Genomic DNA, 19,883 nt, shown 5'->3' on the forward strand with positions numbered 1-19,883 from the left:
ACCCACTGCACTACTGCCCAACTCCCTATAAATTACATTTTAAGAAATTATCTGTCAATATCCTTGTATATAGCTAACATGTGATTACAGTAAAGTTTCTTACTATACTTGTGAAGTAGGTTGAACTAGAATGTATGGGGGTAATTACAATATTGAAATGTATTATCTAGTATAAATTTATTGGGAAATCTACTTGAATCCTATTTACAGCTGAAAAAGCAATACTACCCTTTCAGTAAATTAAATATTAAAAAAATATTATCACTGTAAAGTCTATAAAGACCTTCTGTAATTATTGACTGTAATTATTTGCTACTGAAGGCACATAGCAATTTTCAAAAAGCATGTTTATATTTAACTTTGACAAATCAAATAGTCTCTCCTGGAAGCTGGATTTCTGGGATTAATGACTATTCAAACTTCTTCAAGTTTCACGGTAGCCAGGAAACATGAGGGGCATAGAGGCACTTCAGAGACATCAGCCCTAACATTTTACTTAGAAAAAATTATATCTAGTTCATTTGAGCTGATCCATAAGTTCCCCCTACAACTGAGTACCTTTGGGAAGGCTTACACAGCAGAACCTCCTTAACAGAACCTAGTTAACATTTGTGAGACCAAGTAGTAGTGGTACCTGCCCACTGAGAGAGGCTTTGTGGAGCCAAGGTGCTTGGATCTCCTGTCAGTGGCAGCTACTAAAAGATGGAGGGCTTGGCTTCTTAGTCCCTTTAGAATTGCACACACATGAAAGTGTGATGTAGAAAGGAAAAGAAGGGAGGACCACAGGAAAAATAAATGGATAAATATGTATAAATATAGTTATAGAAATAATAGTCAACCCATATCTGTGACCTTAGGAGAACCACTGCAGTTTCCAGTGGAGGGCATGGGGACACAGAACTCTGGTGGTAGGAACAGTGTGGAATTATACCCGTTATAATTTTGTAAATCAATAATAAATAACTAATAAAAAATTTAAAAATCTCTCAACTTCTGGCTCTCTATCCAATAAATAAAGATAATTTTTAAAAAATTATAAAAGGAGGGGTGGTGCACCTGGTTGAGCATACATGCTACAATGTGCAGGGACCCAGGTTCAAGCCCCTAGTCCCCACCTTTGCAAGTGGTGAAGCAAGGCTGCAGGTATCTCTATGACCTTCCCCTCTCTATCTCCCCTAATCTCTCGATTTCTGGCTGTCTCTATCCAATAAACAAAGATAATAAAATTTAAAAAAAAACTAAAAGAAAAAAAGAGCCACACACAAACCAGTGTAGCTTTCAGGGAAGGTTTCTTTTCTTTTTATTTATAAAAAGGAAACATTGACAAAACATAGGATAAGAAGGGTACAACTCAGGAGTCAGGCGGTAGCACAGCGGTTTAAGCGCATGTGACGCAAAGCACAAGGACCTGCGTAGGGATCCCGGTTCGAGCCCCCAGCTGGGGGATTCACTTCACAGGCGGTGAAGCAGGTCTGCAGGTCTGTCTTTCTCTCCCCTTCTCTGTCTTCCCCTCCTCTCTCCATTTCTCTCTGTCCTATCTAACAACAACATCAATAACAGCAGTAACAACTACAACCATAAAACAAGGGCAACAAAAGGGAATAAATAAATTGTTGATTAATCATGAACCTAAAGGCTGAAATGGTGCAGATGAAGAGTTGGGGGGTCTCTGTTTTGTAGATAGCTAATAGGCCTATTTTAGTTATATTCCAAAGCGGGGCAGGTTTCTATGGCTCACGTAACAGCCTTTCTCATAGCCTTCCTGGTCTTTCTTCCTCTCCGATGTAGATGTCTGATTCTACCCTTCACGCATTCACATTCTCCTCCTCTATGCTGGGGGAAGAAGTGCAGCTCTATTTCATCATTCCCAAGTCCAAAGAGAGTCACTTTGTCTTCAGCAAGCAGGGGAGACACCTGGAGAGCATGCGGCTGCCACTGGTTTCCGACAAGGTGGGTGATGATTGGCAGGCCTGACATGTAGTCTGGGTTCACTCAGCTTCTTGTAACTATGGATCGCAATTCCCGTTTTGGTCTTCTTTTTTTCCTTTTCCAGCAGAATTTGAATGCAGTCAAGAGTCCTATTTTCACTCCTTCCAGTGGTCGCCATGAGCACGGACTCCTGAACCTTTTCCATGCTATGGAGGGCATCAGCCACCTTCACCTCTTGGTGGTCAAAGAATATGAGATGCCACTGTATCGCAAGTACTGGCCCAACCACATCATGCTGGTGCTTCCTGGCATGTTCAATAACGCAGGCGTGGGTAAGGCGGCTGAGGGACGCATAGGACTGAGAGACAAAGCACAGAACTTTCAGTGACTCCCCTACCTCCACACCAGGGGACTTCTAACTCCTTTACTTTTGTATTTTCTTTTTCCTTTACCTACAGTATTGCAAAATTAACTCCTGAGGACTGGTAATGAAAAAAAAAAGTCACTGATAAATTGAGTGCCCTAGGTAGGGCCTGGTATAGGCTACAGGGGTTCCAGGGTTGAGCACATTGACAGCAGGGATGTACTAGTGAGATGAAAGATGGTCTAGAGCGAGGGGAGATTAGTTCTCTCTAGCCTAGAGGGCTCCCCAAATCATTGCTAGTGGAGAAGCAATTACAGAAGCCAAACCTCCCACCTTCTGCACCCCATAATGATCCTGGGTCCATACTCCCAGAGAGATGAAAAATAAGGAAGCTTCCAATGGAGAGGATGGGATATGGAACTCTGGTGGTGGGAATTGTACCCCTCTTATCCTATTCTTCTTCTAGCGTTTGCCCTTCTTCCGTAGCCAGTCAACAGCGTCAGGTTGAGCCTGATGTAAAGTTTCGAGACCTCCTTTGAATCTGGAGAGGTGGCAGTCGTTGACTATGTGGGTCATAGTCTGTCTGGAGCCGCAGGGGCAGTTCGGGTCGTCTCTGGCTCCCCAGCGATGGAACATAGCGGCGTACCGGCCATGGCCTGTTTGATAGCGATTGAGGAGGGCCCAATCATAACGTGCTAGGTCAAAGCCGGGTTGACGCTTGCAGGGGTCTGTGATGTTTGTTCCTTACCTCAGCTGACTGCCAACTCTGTTTCCAAGAGACTGGAACAGAGAAGTTCAGTGTAGGCATAGGGGACCAGATTGGGTGATGAGACGTCAAGCGTTGGACAGGGTGGGCGAAGATATCTGCGTATATTGGCAGGTCCGGTCGAGCGTAGACGTGGGAAATGAACTTAGATGATGCCGCATCCCGACGAATATCTGGTGGGGCGATGTTGCTAAGAACTGGCAGCCATGGAACTGGGGTGGAACGGATGGTTCCAGAAATTATCCTCATGGAGGAATATAATTTGGAATAGACCAAGTGGACATGGGGGCTAAGGAACCATACTGGGGCACAGTATTCTGCAGTGGAATAGCATAATGCCAGAGATGATGATCGTAGTGTGGAAGTGCTCGCGCCCCATGAGGAGCTGGCCAGTCTTGCAATGATGTTATTCCTCGTGCCCACCTTTGCTGCAGTTTTTATGAGATGTTCGTGAAATGACAGAGTGCAATCGAGAGTAACGCCAAGATAGACTGGCTGGGCTTCATGCCGGATTCTCGTATCACCAAACTGCACATTAAGCTCACGCGAGGCCGAGGCATGGTGTAGATGGAAAACAGATGATACCGTTTTTGCAGTGCTAGGGATTAGTCGCCATTTTTTACAGTAATCAGATATCAGAGACATGGCTTTCGTGAGTGTTTCCTCGAGGATGTCGAACTTTGATGCCTGAATTGCACAGCAGATGTCATCGGCGTAGATGAACTTCCTTGAAGAAGTTTCTTGCCAGTCATTATTAAGTCAATAAAAAAATTTTTTTTGAAAAGCCCATGGAAAGTTCTAGGGCTTCTATATACCTTGGGAATTGGAAGCATCATCTTTAAAGGGCCTATAAGTCTTTCCTGCCCCACCCACACACTCACTTATCTCTCTGGGCAGGGAGGGGTGGGGACAGGTGGGTTGCTGAGTATATAGCAGAGCCAAGGAAGGCAATGGAAGGACATAGAACTCCTTCATTCACCTCCATTCAACACTCAGGCAGGAAATGTCTACTTCACATGTTTTAGAGGTGTGCTATCTGGTCACTTCTTGTACTTCTGAGTCACTATTTTTTTCCCATTGATTTTTTCTGAGACCTCTCTGAAAGTTTCAAAAAAGACAAGGATCAAGTGTTACTAATTGATACTTTAAAGGGAATAATCTCTGGGCCCAGAACTGGCATATATAGCAGAGCAGACCTGAATCATTTCCCTGGGTCTGCATGGTCCCTTACGATCTCTTGTTCTTATTCAACTTCATCTCTCTTTGCCTTCCTCTGTGTCTGTGTTCATCTCTCTCTTTTCAGATCGTTCTTTCTTGTCTTCCCTTCCACTCCTCTTTGTGGCCTTAAAATAGTTTCCAAATCTGGTTATTGTTTTGAACACAACTTTATCTTCCATAGTTCTGTGTATATATATCCTCCATACTCCTCAAACCACATATTCTCAAACTAACTGAAGGCTTTTTCTGTATGAAGAGGAATCTCACTGACATTGGGAGAAAAAGCTTCCTTATCCCAGATCTAAATTTATTTAGTATCAGTTCTGCCATTCTTGCAATCATTTTGGAAGCGAAGCCAATATGTATGTAAATGAAACAAATGCACACTACATAATATTCTTTTTGCTTGTGATAAAAAATTAGCATCTTAGCCATTAAACACAGAGTTCAGTGTGTTCACAATTGTATAATTCCCAGCCTCTCTTCATCTTGCAAAAAAACTGAAACAATTACTGCTAAGGATAAATGGCCCACTCACTATTTCCCCCTATCTGCCAAACACCATTCTGTATTCTGTGTCTGAAATTGACTGCTTTAGCCTCTCATGTAAGTAAAATTATATGGTCTTTGTAATTTTGTGATTAGTTTATTTCACCAAGTGTCCTTGTGATCATCTATGTACATGTGTTAGAATTTCCTTCCTTTTTGAAAGTGGAACAACATTCAATTGTATGCATAGACCATATTCCCTTTAAGCATTCACCTGTTGATTAACATTAGGGCTGTTCCATATCTTTTGGCTATTATGAAAATACTGCTCTGAGTGTGAATGTACGAATATCTCTTCAAGACTCTACTTTCATTCCCTTTGGGAATATAGTCAGAAGTGGAATTACTGAATCACAAGATATTTCTTTCAATAATTTGTGGATTTGGTATACTAATTTTCATAGTGGATATACTATTTTACATTCCTACCAATGGTACAAAATGTCTGTTTTCCCATCTTTCATCATCATTAATTTCCTGTTTTATTTTTTTATTTTTTTTTTAAATTTTTTTTAATATTTTATTTATTTATTCCTTTTTGTTGCCCTTGTTGTTTTATTGTTGTAGTTATTATTGTTGTTGTCGTTGTTGGATAGGACAGAGAGAAATGGAGAGAGGAGGGGAAGACAGAGAGGAGGAGAGAAAGATAGACACCTGCAGACCTGCTTCACCACCTGTGAAGCGAGTCCCCTGCAGGTGGGGAGCCGGGGTTCAAACCGGGATCCTTATGCCGGTCCTTGTGCTTTGCGCCACCTGCGCTTAGCCCGCTGCACTACAGCCCGACTCCCTTCCTGTTTTATTTTTTAAAAAATATTTTATTTATTTATTGGATAGAGACATCGAGAAATTGAGATGGAAGGGGGAGATAAAAAGGGAGACACCTGGTGGTCCAGGAGGTGGCGCAGTAGATAAGGCATTGGACTCTCAAGCAGGAGGTCCTGAGTTCAGTCCTGGCAGTACATGTACCAGAGTGATGCCTGGTTCTTTCTTTCTTTCCTATCATTTCTCATGAAACAATAAATTTTTTTTTTAAAAAAAAGGGAGGCATACACCTGCAGCACTGCTTAACTGTCCCTTCCCCCCAGTTCCTTTAACATGGTAATGTGTGCGTTCAACCAGGAGCACCATCACCTGGCCCCTCCTGTTTTTTTGTTTTTGTTTTATTTTTTTAATAGTAGCATCTTAATGGACTGTGAAGTGATATTTTACTGTGATTATAATTGTATTTTGATGTGTTAAGCACCTTTTCATATTTCATTGTTGAGCATTTGTCTTCTTTGGAGGATCTATTCTTCTTTTGTCTATTTTCTACTTCACTAAATATAATCACTTCAAGTTTCAGGAAATATGCTGTTTATTTGCAACAACCCTAGCCATTCTCTAGAGCAGTATGCTTCTAAGACTAAGACAGCTTCTTCTCCTCCTCTTTATTGCCACCAGGGTTATCACTAGAGCTCAGTGCTGGCACTGTGAACTCACTGCTCCCAGCAGCCCATTTTTCCTTTCTATTTTTTTATTTGGATAAGACAGAAATTAAGAAGGGGGAGAGATCCGGGTTTGAGCTCTCAGCTTCCCACCAGCAAGGGGGATGCTTCACAAGAGGTGAAGCAAGTCTGTAGGTGTCTCTCTTTGTCCCTCTCTATCTCACCCACCCCTCAATTTCACTTTGTCCTATCCAATAAAAAATGGGAAAAATGGTCTCTGGGAGCAGTGGATTTGTAATGCCGGCACTGAGCTCCAGCAGTAACCCTGGAAGCAAAAAAGAAATGAAAGAGGAAAGAAAAAAGAAAGAGAGAAAGATAAGACACCCGGGTCCTTGCACATGGTAATATGTGCACTTACCAGATGCTCCACTGTAACTTTTAGGAACAAACAGTAGTAAGTTGTTCTTTATGCAGTATCTAATGTCCTGTCAGGGAAACTAGATTCTTAGCAGTACTCCTCAAACTGTAGTTCCAACTTCATCTACATAATCACAGATAGCTGCAATACTTCACCACATGCAGTGATTCTTCATTGATGGGCTCCAGGAGTCTATATCTTGACTAACCTACATTTTAGAACCATCCACACTGCTCTGAACATTTTGTTCCCCCATCCACCCACTAATCACACCCACTATATAAACTGGCATGCCTGTGAACAGGATGTGAACTGTCTGTGGAGCTTAGCCAGGTCTAATGAAGGACATGCAATTATGGTTATGCTGCTTTCTAGGGGCTGCCAGATTTCTCATTAAGGAGCTATCATATCACAACCTTGAATTGGAGAGAAACCGCCTCGAAGAGATGGGTATTAAACGTCAGTGCGTCTGGCCTTTCATCGTTGTGATGGATGATTCATGTGTCTTGTGGAACATTCACAGTCTCCAGGAACAGACCAGGTAGTAGTGCTTCCCAAGAAGTCTTAGGGGAATCTTCTCTTTCTCCCTCTCTCTCCATTGTGAGATATAGAGAGAAAAGAATTACCACAGCACAGTTCCACCATCTGTGCAGCTTCTCTCAGTGCTGTGGTTTCTATGGGATTCCAGGGCTCAAATCTAGGGCTTCATGCACGGTGAGGTACAGGCCTGCTGGTTAAGCCATCTCTAGGCCCCTGCATTTCTTTCTTTGCTTTAAAATGGTAAGCCCATGCATCAGAAAGTAACTTGTTTAAATCAGCAGTGACAGACAGGATGAAAACTGGACTCAAAATTTTCCTCCATTTCAGACCAACAGAGAGTAAACCAGCAAATAAAATCCTGTACAGTTATTAATAGTGCATAGTAGTATTGGCACTCCATAAATAGCCTATTCAGTAGTATGCATTGATTCTTATATGAACTAACTTTACATTTACAGCCAGTCCGTGGAAGCAGGAGTTTCCAGCAAGAATGTCTCCTTGAAGAGTGTCTTGCAGCATATTGAAGCAACACCAAAAATCATTCACTATGCAATCCTGGGCATACAGAAATGGAGCAGCAAGCTGACTTCTCAGAGTCTAAAGGTCCCTTTCTCTAGGTGCCACGTGCATGATTTCATTCTTCTCAACATAGACTTGACTCAGAATGTGCAGTACGATTTTAACAGGTGAGTCTCATATGTATATCCTCATGGACAAGTGATTCTGGCACCTACTGATTTTTCCTACCCAAACTGTAGCCTCTAATGCTTTTATTGCTGTCATTCATTAAAAGCCATGACTTTTTATAAGGCAGGAGAGGACCATAAGCCCCCAGGAGCCCCCACCATTGCCCTTAATCCTCAGTAGTGGAGATAGTTAGCCTTTTCATTATCCAGTAAGAAATAGAACAATTATTTAATGAACACAAATCAATGCGTGGATCCATAAACCTACTGAAGAGTAACCCTATTTCACCCTCAAAACGTAGAAGATATCATTCTCCCCAAATTTCAATAAGACCCAGAGGTGTCTGGATCCTGTAGACAAAAACCAGCAGATGAGAATAAGCAGTCTAACCCTGGCTTGGACTCCTGGATGAATTATGTTCACATCCTAGAAAATCTGAGATAGCTAAAAAGAAGGTCGGAACTATAGAACACCTCTTAACCTGTTCTGCAAAAGTATCTGGGATGTGCAGCCTGGGAACGGCTGAGGCCTTGGGAAGTATCTGATAGCCAAATCACCTTACCTCCTGCTCCCTTTAACAGCTATGGTACCTAAGCTAGCAGGTCTTCAGGTCAGTGTTAAGAAGGGCCAACTCAAAGACTGATTCTGTTTGGGGCTGTCTCCTAACTTCTGCCACATTTCTGTAATTATCATTTTGGGGATGTAACAGGTAGTAAAAGAAACCTCTCATATAATTTAGGTATTTCTGTGAAGATGTTGACTTTAACCTGAGAACAAACAGTAGTGGTCTGCTCATTTGCCGCTTTAATAACTTCAGCCTCATGAAGAAACATATTCAGGTTGGAGGGCAAAGGGACTTTATCATTAAACCAAAGATAATGGTAAGTTTTGCACTTTATTCTACTGGTGAATATAAGTATTGTCTTTGTTATTAGGTACCTGCCATTTAGTTGGAAACTAAGGAAACATAAGTTTATAGTCTCATTTCTCTGAGGACTTATCTCTAGCCAGAACAGAAGTTTTGAAATTTCAGCAGACTACATTTCTTTATATTGGAGGCTTAGTAACTCCATCAAAACTTCGGTTTTAGGTTAGTATTCTATATTTGTAAGCCCACGAAATTAAATATTTTTACTTTATGTGTTACAAGAAAGAAATGTGAGTCAAGATGGCTGTCTGGCACAGATTTAAAAAATAAATTAAAAACATAATATAGGGCCAAAGAGCATTATAGTTATGCAAAAAAAAAAAAAAAAATCCTTCATGCCTAAGCTTCAAACCCCAACCCCACCATAAGTCAGAGCTGAGCAGTGCACGGGCTTAAGGAAAAAAGGAAAGAGAAAAAGATGTAGCTCCTATCCTGTTAAAGGCAAATTCTATGGGCCTCCCCTTTTCTGTTTCTAATTAGATGCCAGGTGATTGCTGGTGGAGTTTAGACACTTCTCCCCACCCACACCCTCTTTCTGGTTGGGACAGGATTAAACTATCCACATCCAACAATAGTTTTGCTGGTTCTCACAATGTACTTGCTAAATGCAATATTTTCTTTTTTATACATATATCTTTTTTAAAAAAAATTTAAATGTCTTTATTTACTTATTGGATAGACAGCCAGAAATTGAGAGGGAGATACACCTGCAGCCCTGCTTCACCATTTTTGAAGCTTTCCCCCTGCAGGTGGGGACCAGGAGCTCCAACCTGAGTCCTTGCACATTATAACATGAGTACTCAACCAGGTGCGCCACCGCCTGGCCCATTTTTTTTTTTTTAAACCAAAGCACTTTCAGCTCTGGCTTATGGTAGTACAGGGGATTGAACCTGGGACTTTGGAGCCCAGGCATGAGAGCCCATTTGCATAACCATTAAGCTATCTACCCCCACCCTAAATGCAGTATTTTCAAAGAAGTCTACTTTTCCATCTTTCCTGCCCTTGCTGTGTACAAATTAAGTCCACATGTACTATATACAAGGGGGAAAAATTCAGAATCCAAGAACAGGCTTATATTGGAAACCAGCATCTGTCTTGTACTATACTACCATTATTGTTTGGAACTAAAAATGCAGTGTAGTGCTTCTTTGCTCATTTCACCCAGAGACACATTTCCCATGATAACTTTGGCTCTGGTTTCAGGTATCAGATATTTTAGCACCTATCTTGCCCCTTCATTATGTCTGCGCTCCGGACAGTGAACACACCCTGCTTGCAGCGCCTGCACAGTTTCTTCTAGAGAAGTTCCTTCAACATGCCTCATACAAACTGTTCCCCAAAGCCATCAACAACTTTAAGAGTCCTGTGCTGGCCATTGACTGCTACCTTAACATTGGACCAGAGGTAAAGGGGAAAGGGCTAAGCCAGTATGTCATGCACTCCCAGCCATTTCTTTCCCATTCTGTCTCGTGTCTGAAAGTCTAATTGAATAGGTCTGTGACATATTCACCTATGCAAAGGCTCAACATGTGACAGCAGCTTTTCCTGTCTAGACCTATTTCACTTCTCCATAATGAGTAGGTTGAACACCCAAAACTTAGTTCAGTGACCTTGGACAGAATCAGTTGCTTGCTCCTTCCTGTCATAACATACACCAGATAATACTGTGATCATATTATTTCTCCATAAGAAAGTGACTTCTCCAGACATAACACAATGAAGTCACCATTTTAGTCATATAAGAAAGAGCTCAGTGATTGCTAAGCAATTTAGGGTACCATGGGAGCCTTGTATAGCTGTTATTCTTCACTTTCTACTCCTGAACTTCCTTTTCCATTGTGTGTTATAGGGCACTGAGGAATGAATCCAAGGCCTCAGACTCACACATGCACAACACTAGTAAGCGGCTTCCCCAGGTCAGTTTTCCTTTATTTTAGGGAGAGAAGGAAAAATAGGAAAGTACAACACTGCCCCACTGTTCATGGAGCTAGCTAGCTCCCTTGTTCTGGGGCTCAGCCCCAGAGCCTTGTACTGGAGCTACACCCCAACCCTATTTTTCCACTTCTAACTTCTTTCTTTACCAGAGCACTGCTCAGCTCTAGCTTATGGTGGTGCTTAGGGATTGAACCTAACACCTCTGGTGCTCCAGGCATGGAAATGTTTTTGCATAACCATTATGCTATCTCCCCAGTGCCCAGTTTTGTTTTGAATTGCCTTTTCTATCTTTAAGCTTTTTCTGACCCCTGATGGCTGAATCCTGTAGGATTACTCATTCCTTTTTTTTTTTTCTTTTTTTCTTAAATCTTTATTGGTATTCATTGTTCTGGGTCAGTTTTTAAGCAAGGAGAGACATTCTAGTCCCAAAGCTTCCATCAGCACCACAGTGCTCCCTATGGTCTACAGGGCTCACACCAGGGTAGTACATGTGGTAAAGCAGGTACTGACCCAGGTAAGTGATCTTGCTAGCTCCAGATTTTAAAAACTCTCCTCATTAGCATATACTCCTAATAGAAGTTTTCTTAACTTTTTTTTTTAATGAGAAAGAACCAGACATCACTCTGGTAGATGTGCTGCCGGGGACTGACTCAGAACCTATGCTTGAGAGTCCGATGCTTTATCCACTATACCATCTCCCGGACCTAGAAGTTTTTTTAAATCAATAAATATAAGAAAATAAAATTGCTTTTAATTGGAACATACATTTTATATACTTCATTGTCCCCAGTTTTCCTTTGTATGTATTAACAAACATCTCAACTCTGAAATCCAACACTGAAATCCTGAAAATTTTGAAAACTGACTTTTACAATTTAACTGTGTTGGGGTTGGTGTGTGGTGACCCAGTTGGCGGAGCACATATCTTTACCCTACGAGGCCCTGGCTTTGAGCCCCAGCACCACGTGGGGGCAGCAGGAAAGCTATCCAGACATGACTATATAGAGCCATGCTATGTTATCTTTCCTGTCTCTTTCTCCTACTCTTTCCTGTAACTTCCTAAATAAAATTTAAAAAATGGGAAGGTTGGGCCCACAAGGTTGGTTAGCAATATGAGAGTATCCCAAATTCATACCTGGTACCACACACAAAAAATTAACACACAGCACATTTACTTTCTCATTCTTATATTTCAATAGTTTATCCTGAGAACTAGACCAAGACTTGTAGGGTTTTAGAGTAGAAGAAATCCTTGCATACTGTGCTGCTTTGCCATGCGCAGGACCTAGGTTTGAGCCCAGACCCTATCACATTGAAGGACTCTGCGGTGCCTCTCTCTGCCTCTCCTTCTATTACAACAACAACAACAATAACAATAATAACAAAGGAAACCCTTAAAAACATCAGATTGATAGAATTTATGTTTTCTTTGCATGTATGTTTTCTATGCTCATTGGTAGAATGTATGTTTTCTATGCGTGATGCCCTGTATTTGATGCCCCCTCCCCCACCAGCATAAGCAATAAGGACAAATAGAACGCCACAGATATGTGCTCTCAAGGAAAAAAAATTAAAAACCGTGGTCTGGGAGGTCAACCATGAGGTCCTGAGTTTGATCCCCGGCAGCACATGTACCAGAGTGATGTCTGGTTCTTTCTCTCCCCCTATCTTTCTCATGAATAAACAAATTATTTTTAAAAAATTAAAAACCATCAGAAGTAATGCCTTTTAAGTATCTGTAAAGTTAAGTATTTGAGTTCTAAACTGGAAGGAAAATGGGGAAATTATGTACAAATGGAGACATATAGTTGTAGAGATGGTGGTTGATCCATGTCAGCAACCTTGCGAACCACAGTGGACTGCAAGAGGGATGGGGATTCAGAGCTCTGGTGGTGGGAACGGTGTGGAGTTGTATGCCTGTTGACATGTAATCAATATTGAATCACTAGTTAACAAAAAAGTTCTGGGGAGTCAGGCGGTTGCGCAAGTTAAACGCAGGTGGCGTTGTAAGGATCCCAGTTCAAGCCCCCAGCTCCCCACCTGCAGGGGAGTTGCTTCACAAGCGGTGAAGCAGGTCTGCAGGTGTCTTTCTCTCCCCGTCTCTGTCTTCCCTTCCTCTCTCCATTTCTCTCTGTCCTATCCGACAACAATAACAATAATAATAACAAGAGCAACAAGTGCAACAAAAGTGGAGGGGGAGGGGAATTGCCTCCAGGAGCAGTGGATTCGTAGTGCGGCACCGAGTCCTAGCAATAAGCCTGAAGGCAAAAAAAATAAGTTCTGCTACCTTCATCCCAGAATCAAGGGTCCTAAACAAAATCTCAACCACTATTACCACCACCATTACTACTAAAAACTATCACTCACTGAATACTTACTGAATGATTTATATTATATAACTTTTAAAACAGTTGTATGAAAACAGGGTCTATTATTTTTCTGTGTGCAAGAAAGCTGGATTATGAAGCAACTGCTCAGTGTCAGAGTTAAGTAGAGAAACCAAAATTTGAACCCAAGCCTATAGTGTTTCCCAATTATCTTATATTCTTGTAATTTCTGTTGTTTCTTTTGTATACAGAAGTGATGTAGAGCTAAAAGTTTGAGTTCAGGGTGGGGGCAGATAATGGTTATGCAAAGAGACTATCATGTTTGAGGCTCCAAAGTCCCAGGTACAATCCTCTGCACCACCATTAGCCAGAGCTGAGCAGTGCTCTAGTAATGAATGAATAAATAAATAAATAAAATTTGAATATAGTGTTTGAAACTTTTGTCCAATAAAAATCTTATCTAAATGAAAATTAAAATATCTTCTATTCTCATCAAAACGTTTAATCTTTAAAACAAATTTAATCTTTTTTTTTCATTTTTATTGGATAGAGACAGAAATTGAGAGTGGTAGAGAGGAAAGAGACAGTAAGACATCAGCAACCCTACTTCACTACTTGTGAAGATTCTCCCTCTGCAGGTGGAGACCACGGGCTTGAACCTGGGTCCTTTTGCACAGTAATGTGTGTGCTTATACAGGTGCACCACCACCTGGCTCCCCCATTTAGTCTTTCCAAAGTACTTCTTTTTATGGAAAATGTTTTTATTTCATGAAGACTCTAGCAGGAGACCCTGCCTTTTATTTATGAGAAAAATAAACAAAAGACTTTAAATTGGTTAAAATCTGACACAGTAAATGAAAGGTGCAAAACTTAAGTAACCAGTCCTTTAAATTTCTTTTAAATATGTATTTTTTATTTATTCATGAGAAAGATAGGAGAGAGAAAGAACCAGATGTCACTCTGGTACATGTGCTGCCGGGGATTGAACTCAGGACCCCATGCTTGAGAGTCCAGTGCTTTATCCACTGTGCCACCTCCCAGACCACCCTTTTAATTTTTAATTAAAAAATAAATCCATCTCCTTTACCCTGCAGTAAATAGGGAGACACTCATTCTGCTAAAGTCTAGGTTTCCATTTGCCTTTGAAATCCCCACACTATTCATTTGATGATTCCAGGTGGCTATATGCTGTGTCAGCTCCAGGCCCCACTCCAGCAATGCCAACTGTGAAGGGGTGTTTTTCAGTGGACTCCTCTTGTACCTCTGTGACTCTTTTGTAGGTGCAGATCTTCTTAAGAAATTTAAGTTTCTTAAAGGTAAGTTTCTTAAAGGTAACATTATTCAGAATGTGATAAGTTAAAACATACAAAAAAAGCACAATTTTTGACTAATAAATTATCTTACTTTTTTACCCTTTTTTATATATTTCTTTATTTTATTTTATTTTTTTATAAGAGCACTGCTCAGTTCTGGCTTACAATGGTGTGGGCAACTGAACTTGTGACCTTGGAGTCTCAAGCATTAGTCTGTTTACATAACCATTATGCTATCTCCCAAGCCCTATATTTTTATTTATTTTATTATGGTGATACAGAGAAATTGGGTGAGAGGGAGAGACACCTGCTGCACTGCTTTATGGCTTGTGAAGCTTCCTCCTGCAGGTTGGGACCAGGGGCTTGAATATTGGTCCTGCTGTATGGTTAACTTTGCCATTTCACCAGCTGCACCACCACCCAGCTCCAGATATACTAGTTTTAGACCAGTCTGGATGGAGGAATGTAATCAGAGATTTTTCACTTTATACTCCCTTCTTTCTCTTCCTCTTCCCCTTCTTCTCCTTCAATTGCTTCGATTTATCATTGGGGTTTGTTGTCAGCACTAGGAATCCATCACTCCCGGTGGCTTTTTCCCCCCTTCTATTTTATTAGGACAGAGAGAATTTGAGAGGGGAGGGAGAATAGGGAGAGACAGACACCTGTAGATCTGCTTCACTGCTTACGAAGTGTCTCCCTGTAGAGGTAGGGAGAGGGGGCTCAAACCTGGGTCCTTGTGCTTGGCTATGTGTGTGCTCAATGAGGCGATCCACTGCCCAGCCTCCACTTTGTACTCTTTAAACCACTGGATGAAAGAATGAAAAGTCAGATCTATGACCATATTAAACATTTTGCCATTAGTAAGTTTAGAAAGGAATGATATAAGAAATAATGCTTCTTTGAATCTGATCTTTTTAAAAAAATATTTATTCCCTTTTGTTGCCCTTGTTATCTTATTGTTATAGTTATTATTGTTGTTGGATAGGACAGAGAGAAATGGAGAGAGGAAGGGGAAGACAGAGGGGGAGAGAAAGATAGACACCTGCAGACCTGCTTTCACCACTTGTGAAGCGACTCCCCTGCAGGTGGGGAGCCAGGGCTTGAACCAGGATCCTTACATAGGACCCTGTGCTTTGTGCCACCTGTGCTTAACCCGTGTGCTACAGCCGACTCCCTGAATCTGATCTTAACAAAAGCTAAATTAGTAAGTTATGGTTCAGTCAGACACAAAAGCTTAAGTTGCTTCAAGAGGGATACACCAGTTATATTTGCCTAAAAAATGAATATACATTAAACATCAAAAATAATCCTGACAAGGTGACCTGGCAGAGGCAAAATAAAGGCAGGGCAGGGATATTGCATATAGCATACTGCCATTTTTATTCTGACAGGCAAAGTCATGGACTTATGTATAAGATCTGGAACATTCAGAGGTGGTAGTAGCAGTTTTCTCACAGCAAATATCTGGGGACATTTTAGATTGTTATATTGGGAAGTGCTTATGCTAGGCAAAAGCCAAGGATGATCTAAATAGCCTACAAGAAAAAAAAGGGGGGGGGGGTTGACAGATCCTGTCCTAGAGCAGGTCATGATAAACAACGTAACTTTGGTTTTAACTACTGAGTTGCCAAAGGGGGTGAGGGGGATGTAACTGAAGAGATGTTTCACTTTATATACGTATAAACTTTTGAATTTGTACTACTTATTAAAAAATAAGGGGTAGGCAGTGGCACACCTGGTTAAGTGCATATATCACCTCGTGCAAGGACCCAGGCTCCAGCCCCCAGTTCCCACCTGCAGTAGAGACATTTCTTGAGTGGTAAAGCAGGTCTGCAAGTCTTTCTTTCTCATCCCTCTCTGCCTCCCCTCTCCCTCTCAATTTCTTTCTGTCCAGCCAAATAAACTAGAAAGAAAAAAAAGAAAAAGGAAAAACTGGCCACCAGGAGTGGTGGATTCTTAGTGCTGGCACCAAGCCCTAGCAATAACTCTAGTGGCTAGTAAATAATAAAGTATAAGTATTTTAAAAATATTAATAAAGCAATTTAATATGTTATTTAACAGATGTCAGTCTGGGGGATATAATCAAAGATGGGAAAACTCTCTTTATCATTTCTATCCTGAACTTAAGTTTTTTGTTTTTTTCTGAAGGTGCTACCCTCTGTGTCATTTGCCAAGATAGAAGCTCCTTACGTCAAACAATTGTTCGCTTAGAGCTAGAAGATGAGTGGCAGTTTCGCCTCCGGGATGAATTTCAAACTGCGAACAGCAGTGATGACAAACCCCTCTACTTTCTCACAGGACGTCATGTCTGAGCTTTTGAAGAGACAAAAAGTAGTAATGGGATGCTTAGACGCAGTGGGGTGGAAACAATTATTTTATTTTATTATTTTTTTTCCTTTTAAGTACAATCACTGTGGAACAAAGTGCAACATATTCGTCTATTCTCCAAAGAACCCTTCTTCCCTAATTTGCCCAAGGTCTTTGGGGACATCATTCTTCAGTTCCGATTTTAGAACCTCCCTTAAATCCAGGTTAAGTCCACCATTCCGGCAGTTATGCAAGTACTTAAGGCACAGTGAGCTCACGGAAGCCTGAGGAGGATATACTTTGGAGAACTAACACAGAGTTTGCATTGTTTTTTCTACTACAATATGTTAGGAGGAAAACTGACTCTCAGAATTAGCTAGCCTGAATGTGTTACATGAGACTCACATCATTGGTGTGAAATTAATTGAAGATTAACAATTGAGGCCTCAACCCTCAGTTTCTCTTCAGATCTGTACTTTGGTACAGTGTTTCTCAGGGGTCTGAAATGATAGAATGTAGAAGATATTTGTATTTAAAAAGAAGTAGCTTTGTCTTTCTCTGTGCAGTGTTAGTTTAAGATTTATAATCTTATATGTATTGAAACTTTTGGCAAAATTTCCACAGGAGTTAAAAGTTTACTATTTAAACTGAACAAAACAAAAACTTTTCTTGTTCTTTAAAAATGTATTACGTCTCTTAAGTACACCATATTTATGAGAATATGAAACAGTGCACAAACTTGCTAAAGAAACTGATTCAGTAACTGATCCAATGAAGAACCTTGTAGCAGTCATCCTGTAGCCACTGTTTGGTTAGAATGAAGCAGTTAGGGGGGTTAGGCGGTAGCGCAGTGGGTTAAGTGCACATGGCGCAAGGACGGGGTAAGGATCCGGTTCGAGCCCCCGGCTCCCCACCTGCAGGGGAGTTGCTTCACAGGTGGTGAAGCAGGTCTGCAGGTGTCTATCTTTCTCTCCCCCTCTCTGTCTCCCCTCCTGTCTCCATTTCTCTCTGTCCTATCCAACAACAATAACAGCAACAATAATAACCACAACAAGGATAAAACAAGGACAACAAAAGGAAAAAAAAAAAAAAACCTCCAGGAGCAGTGGATTTGTGCTGCAGGCACAGAGCCCCAGCAATAACCCTGGAGCCAGCAAAAAAAAAAGAAAGAAAGAAAGAAAGAAAGAAAGAAAAGAAAAGAAAAAGAATGAAGCAGTGCCAGTCCAGTTTAAATGCCAGGCTGAGGTACTGTGTATATTGGAGCTAGCTTGTTGCCTTCCAGAAGTCCAATCAAAGCTTCCTTTAGAAGATACACTCAATATTAGCTGCATGATATTGACCACACATAGATTGCTGAAGTCTCTGTGACTTTTGTCATAAAAAGAGAACTGAGCTTCACTTTTTACCAGTGATATTTTCACAAGGAGTAAAAGAGTCCATTAAATCTTTCTGACTTGTGAAAATAAGCAAGGGATGTTTCTTAAGATGAGACGTAAGTCCATCGAGATTTCTATAAAATGTTCTAGAACTAGTACCTATTGGATGTTCACTTTTAAATCATTCCATTTCTCAGGATCAAATAATCTCAGCGTTTGCTGCATCAGCTCATGTGTATCGCATCTCATTCCCACTTGAGAATGGTCATCTCTACTTGAATGCACTGCTTGTGGACTCAGACTACTGAAAGAGGTCTGCAAGTACACATTTACTGCAGAATAGTGTTAGCTGACCAGCTTTATTAGCTTGTGACAACATGAAGTTCACAGCTAGTGAAAAGATCGAATGTACTAATCTGAAAATGGCTTTTAGCTCTCTTGGTTTTAATATAACTACTAATGAGCTTTAAATGTATTTTGAAATAACCCCTCTAAAGCCCATTTTGTTTGTTTTGCAAAGAGAATCTGCCTTATAAATACTTTTTAAATATTCTTATACTAAGTACAGAATTTTTAGCCAAGAGGTACATGGTGACACAATTTAATTTAGGTACGAATGTGTATCAGTTACTCCTGTTTTGTTAAAAGGGCCTAACACAGATGCTACCAAGAAACACAGTTTGTGCAATATTCCAATAATAGTGACCACACAGAACAAATAAAATACTTGAAATAATTCTAAAACAGGTTTATCTTTGCGGATGGCTTCTCAGGGTTTCTTCTGGCTTTATGGCTTCAGACAGTTTTTTCACATAAGTTACTTTAGGTGTAGTTATTCCATATTAGCAAGGGTTATAAGATGAAAAAACACACAACACTGACTCTATGAAAGAGAATCACCAGAATAAAGCCAAAAGACCATCACCAGAGTGAATGGAGCATCCAAATCGACAACCCCTCCCTCCACACTCTTTACAACGCCTCTCTTAACAAGGTTTTGATCTTTTTAAAAACATCACCCTATCAGTATAAATCTTTAAGAGAATGTTAGGTCCTACTCCTCTAAGGTGAAATTGCACAAGCACAGTACACCATGACTTGTTAATACATACTTTGGTGTGTTTAGCTTTGAGCCTTGCCATCCCTTAGAATATTGTGGTATGAATGTGTTCCCTAGGCCTACATAACAATTGATCTATAAAACTATTGATCTTTGCCATGTATGACAGTTCATACAGATTAATATGAATGTAAACTAAAATTAGAATGAGAATTGTTAGCTTTTTTTTTTTTGCTGTAATTTATAGAATTGCTTTTTGTGATTTTTAGAAAATTTTCTTAACAAAAATTTGGTGAATTTCACTAGTCAGTCTACCTCACATTTTGTTTATGATTCTAAATTGTGTTTATAGTATTTTCCTGTCCTTTAATTTGATGAATGTATTAAAACGATCTCCTACCCTAAGAAAAGGGTTTTTTAAGCTAATTTTCTGATATGTTACAAAATGGGATGTGCTTTCTGATTCTGGCAGTGTCTAAGGAAAGGTAATGTGATGCTAGGATTCTACTGTTCTGGCATAACAACCTAAGGAAGTGTTTGATGTTTGTTTGACAAAAGTCAGTGGTCATGGGCACTGGACAGTGGTGCGCCAGCAAAGTGCAAAGAGTATCATGCTCAGGTACTCAGGTTCACACATCCACCCATACAGTCGGGGGAAGCTTCACAGGTAGCGGGTAGTAAAGAGTACAACAGGTGTCTCTTTTTCCCCCCTGTCCCCTTTCACCCTGTTTCCCTTTGTCCT

The 19,883-nt window shown here is 40.7% G+C and overlaps 1 protein-coding gene across 4 annotated transcripts in view; it reads left to right on the forward strand.

Moving 5' to 3' along the window:
- The window catches only part of GREB1L (GREB1 like retinoic acid receptor coactivator), a 295,678-nt gene extending 276,111 nt beyond the window's left edge, over nt 1–19,567 (forward strand). For 2 of the 4 annotated variants that reach the window (XM_060173570.1, XM_060173571.1), the window contains 8 exons: nt 1,789–1,950; nt 2,057–2,261; nt 7,044–7,209; nt 7,667–7,894; nt 8,635–8,776; nt 10,027–10,227; nt 14,263–14,401; nt 16,547–19,567. In XM_060173570.1, coding sequence (XP_060029553.1) covers nt 1,789–1,950; nt 2,057–2,261; nt 7,044–7,209; nt 7,667–7,894; nt 8,635–8,776; nt 10,027–10,227; nt 14,263–14,401; nt 16,547–16,710 — 1,407 coding nt within the window. In that variant the 3' untranslated portion in view covers nt 16,711–19,567. Of the gene's footprint in view, nt 1–1,788; nt 1,951–2,053; nt 2,262–4,754; nt 4,884–7,043; nt 7,210–7,666; nt 7,895–8,634; nt 8,777–10,026; nt 10,228–14,262; nt 14,402–16,546 lie in introns of all 4 variants that reach the window. The other 2 variants (XM_060173567.1, XM_060173569.1) reach the window with 2 other exon arrangements.
- The last annotated feature ends 316 nt before the right edge of the window (nt 19,568–19,883 follow it).

Source organism: Erinaceus europaeus, chromosome 15, assembly GCF_950295315.1.
Source record: "Erinaceus europaeus chromosome 15, mEriEur2.1, whole genome shotgun sequence".
NCBI classification, from domain to species: domain Eukaryota; kingdom Metazoa; phylum Chordata; class Mammalia; order Eulipotyphla; family Erinaceidae; genus Erinaceus; species Erinaceus europaeus.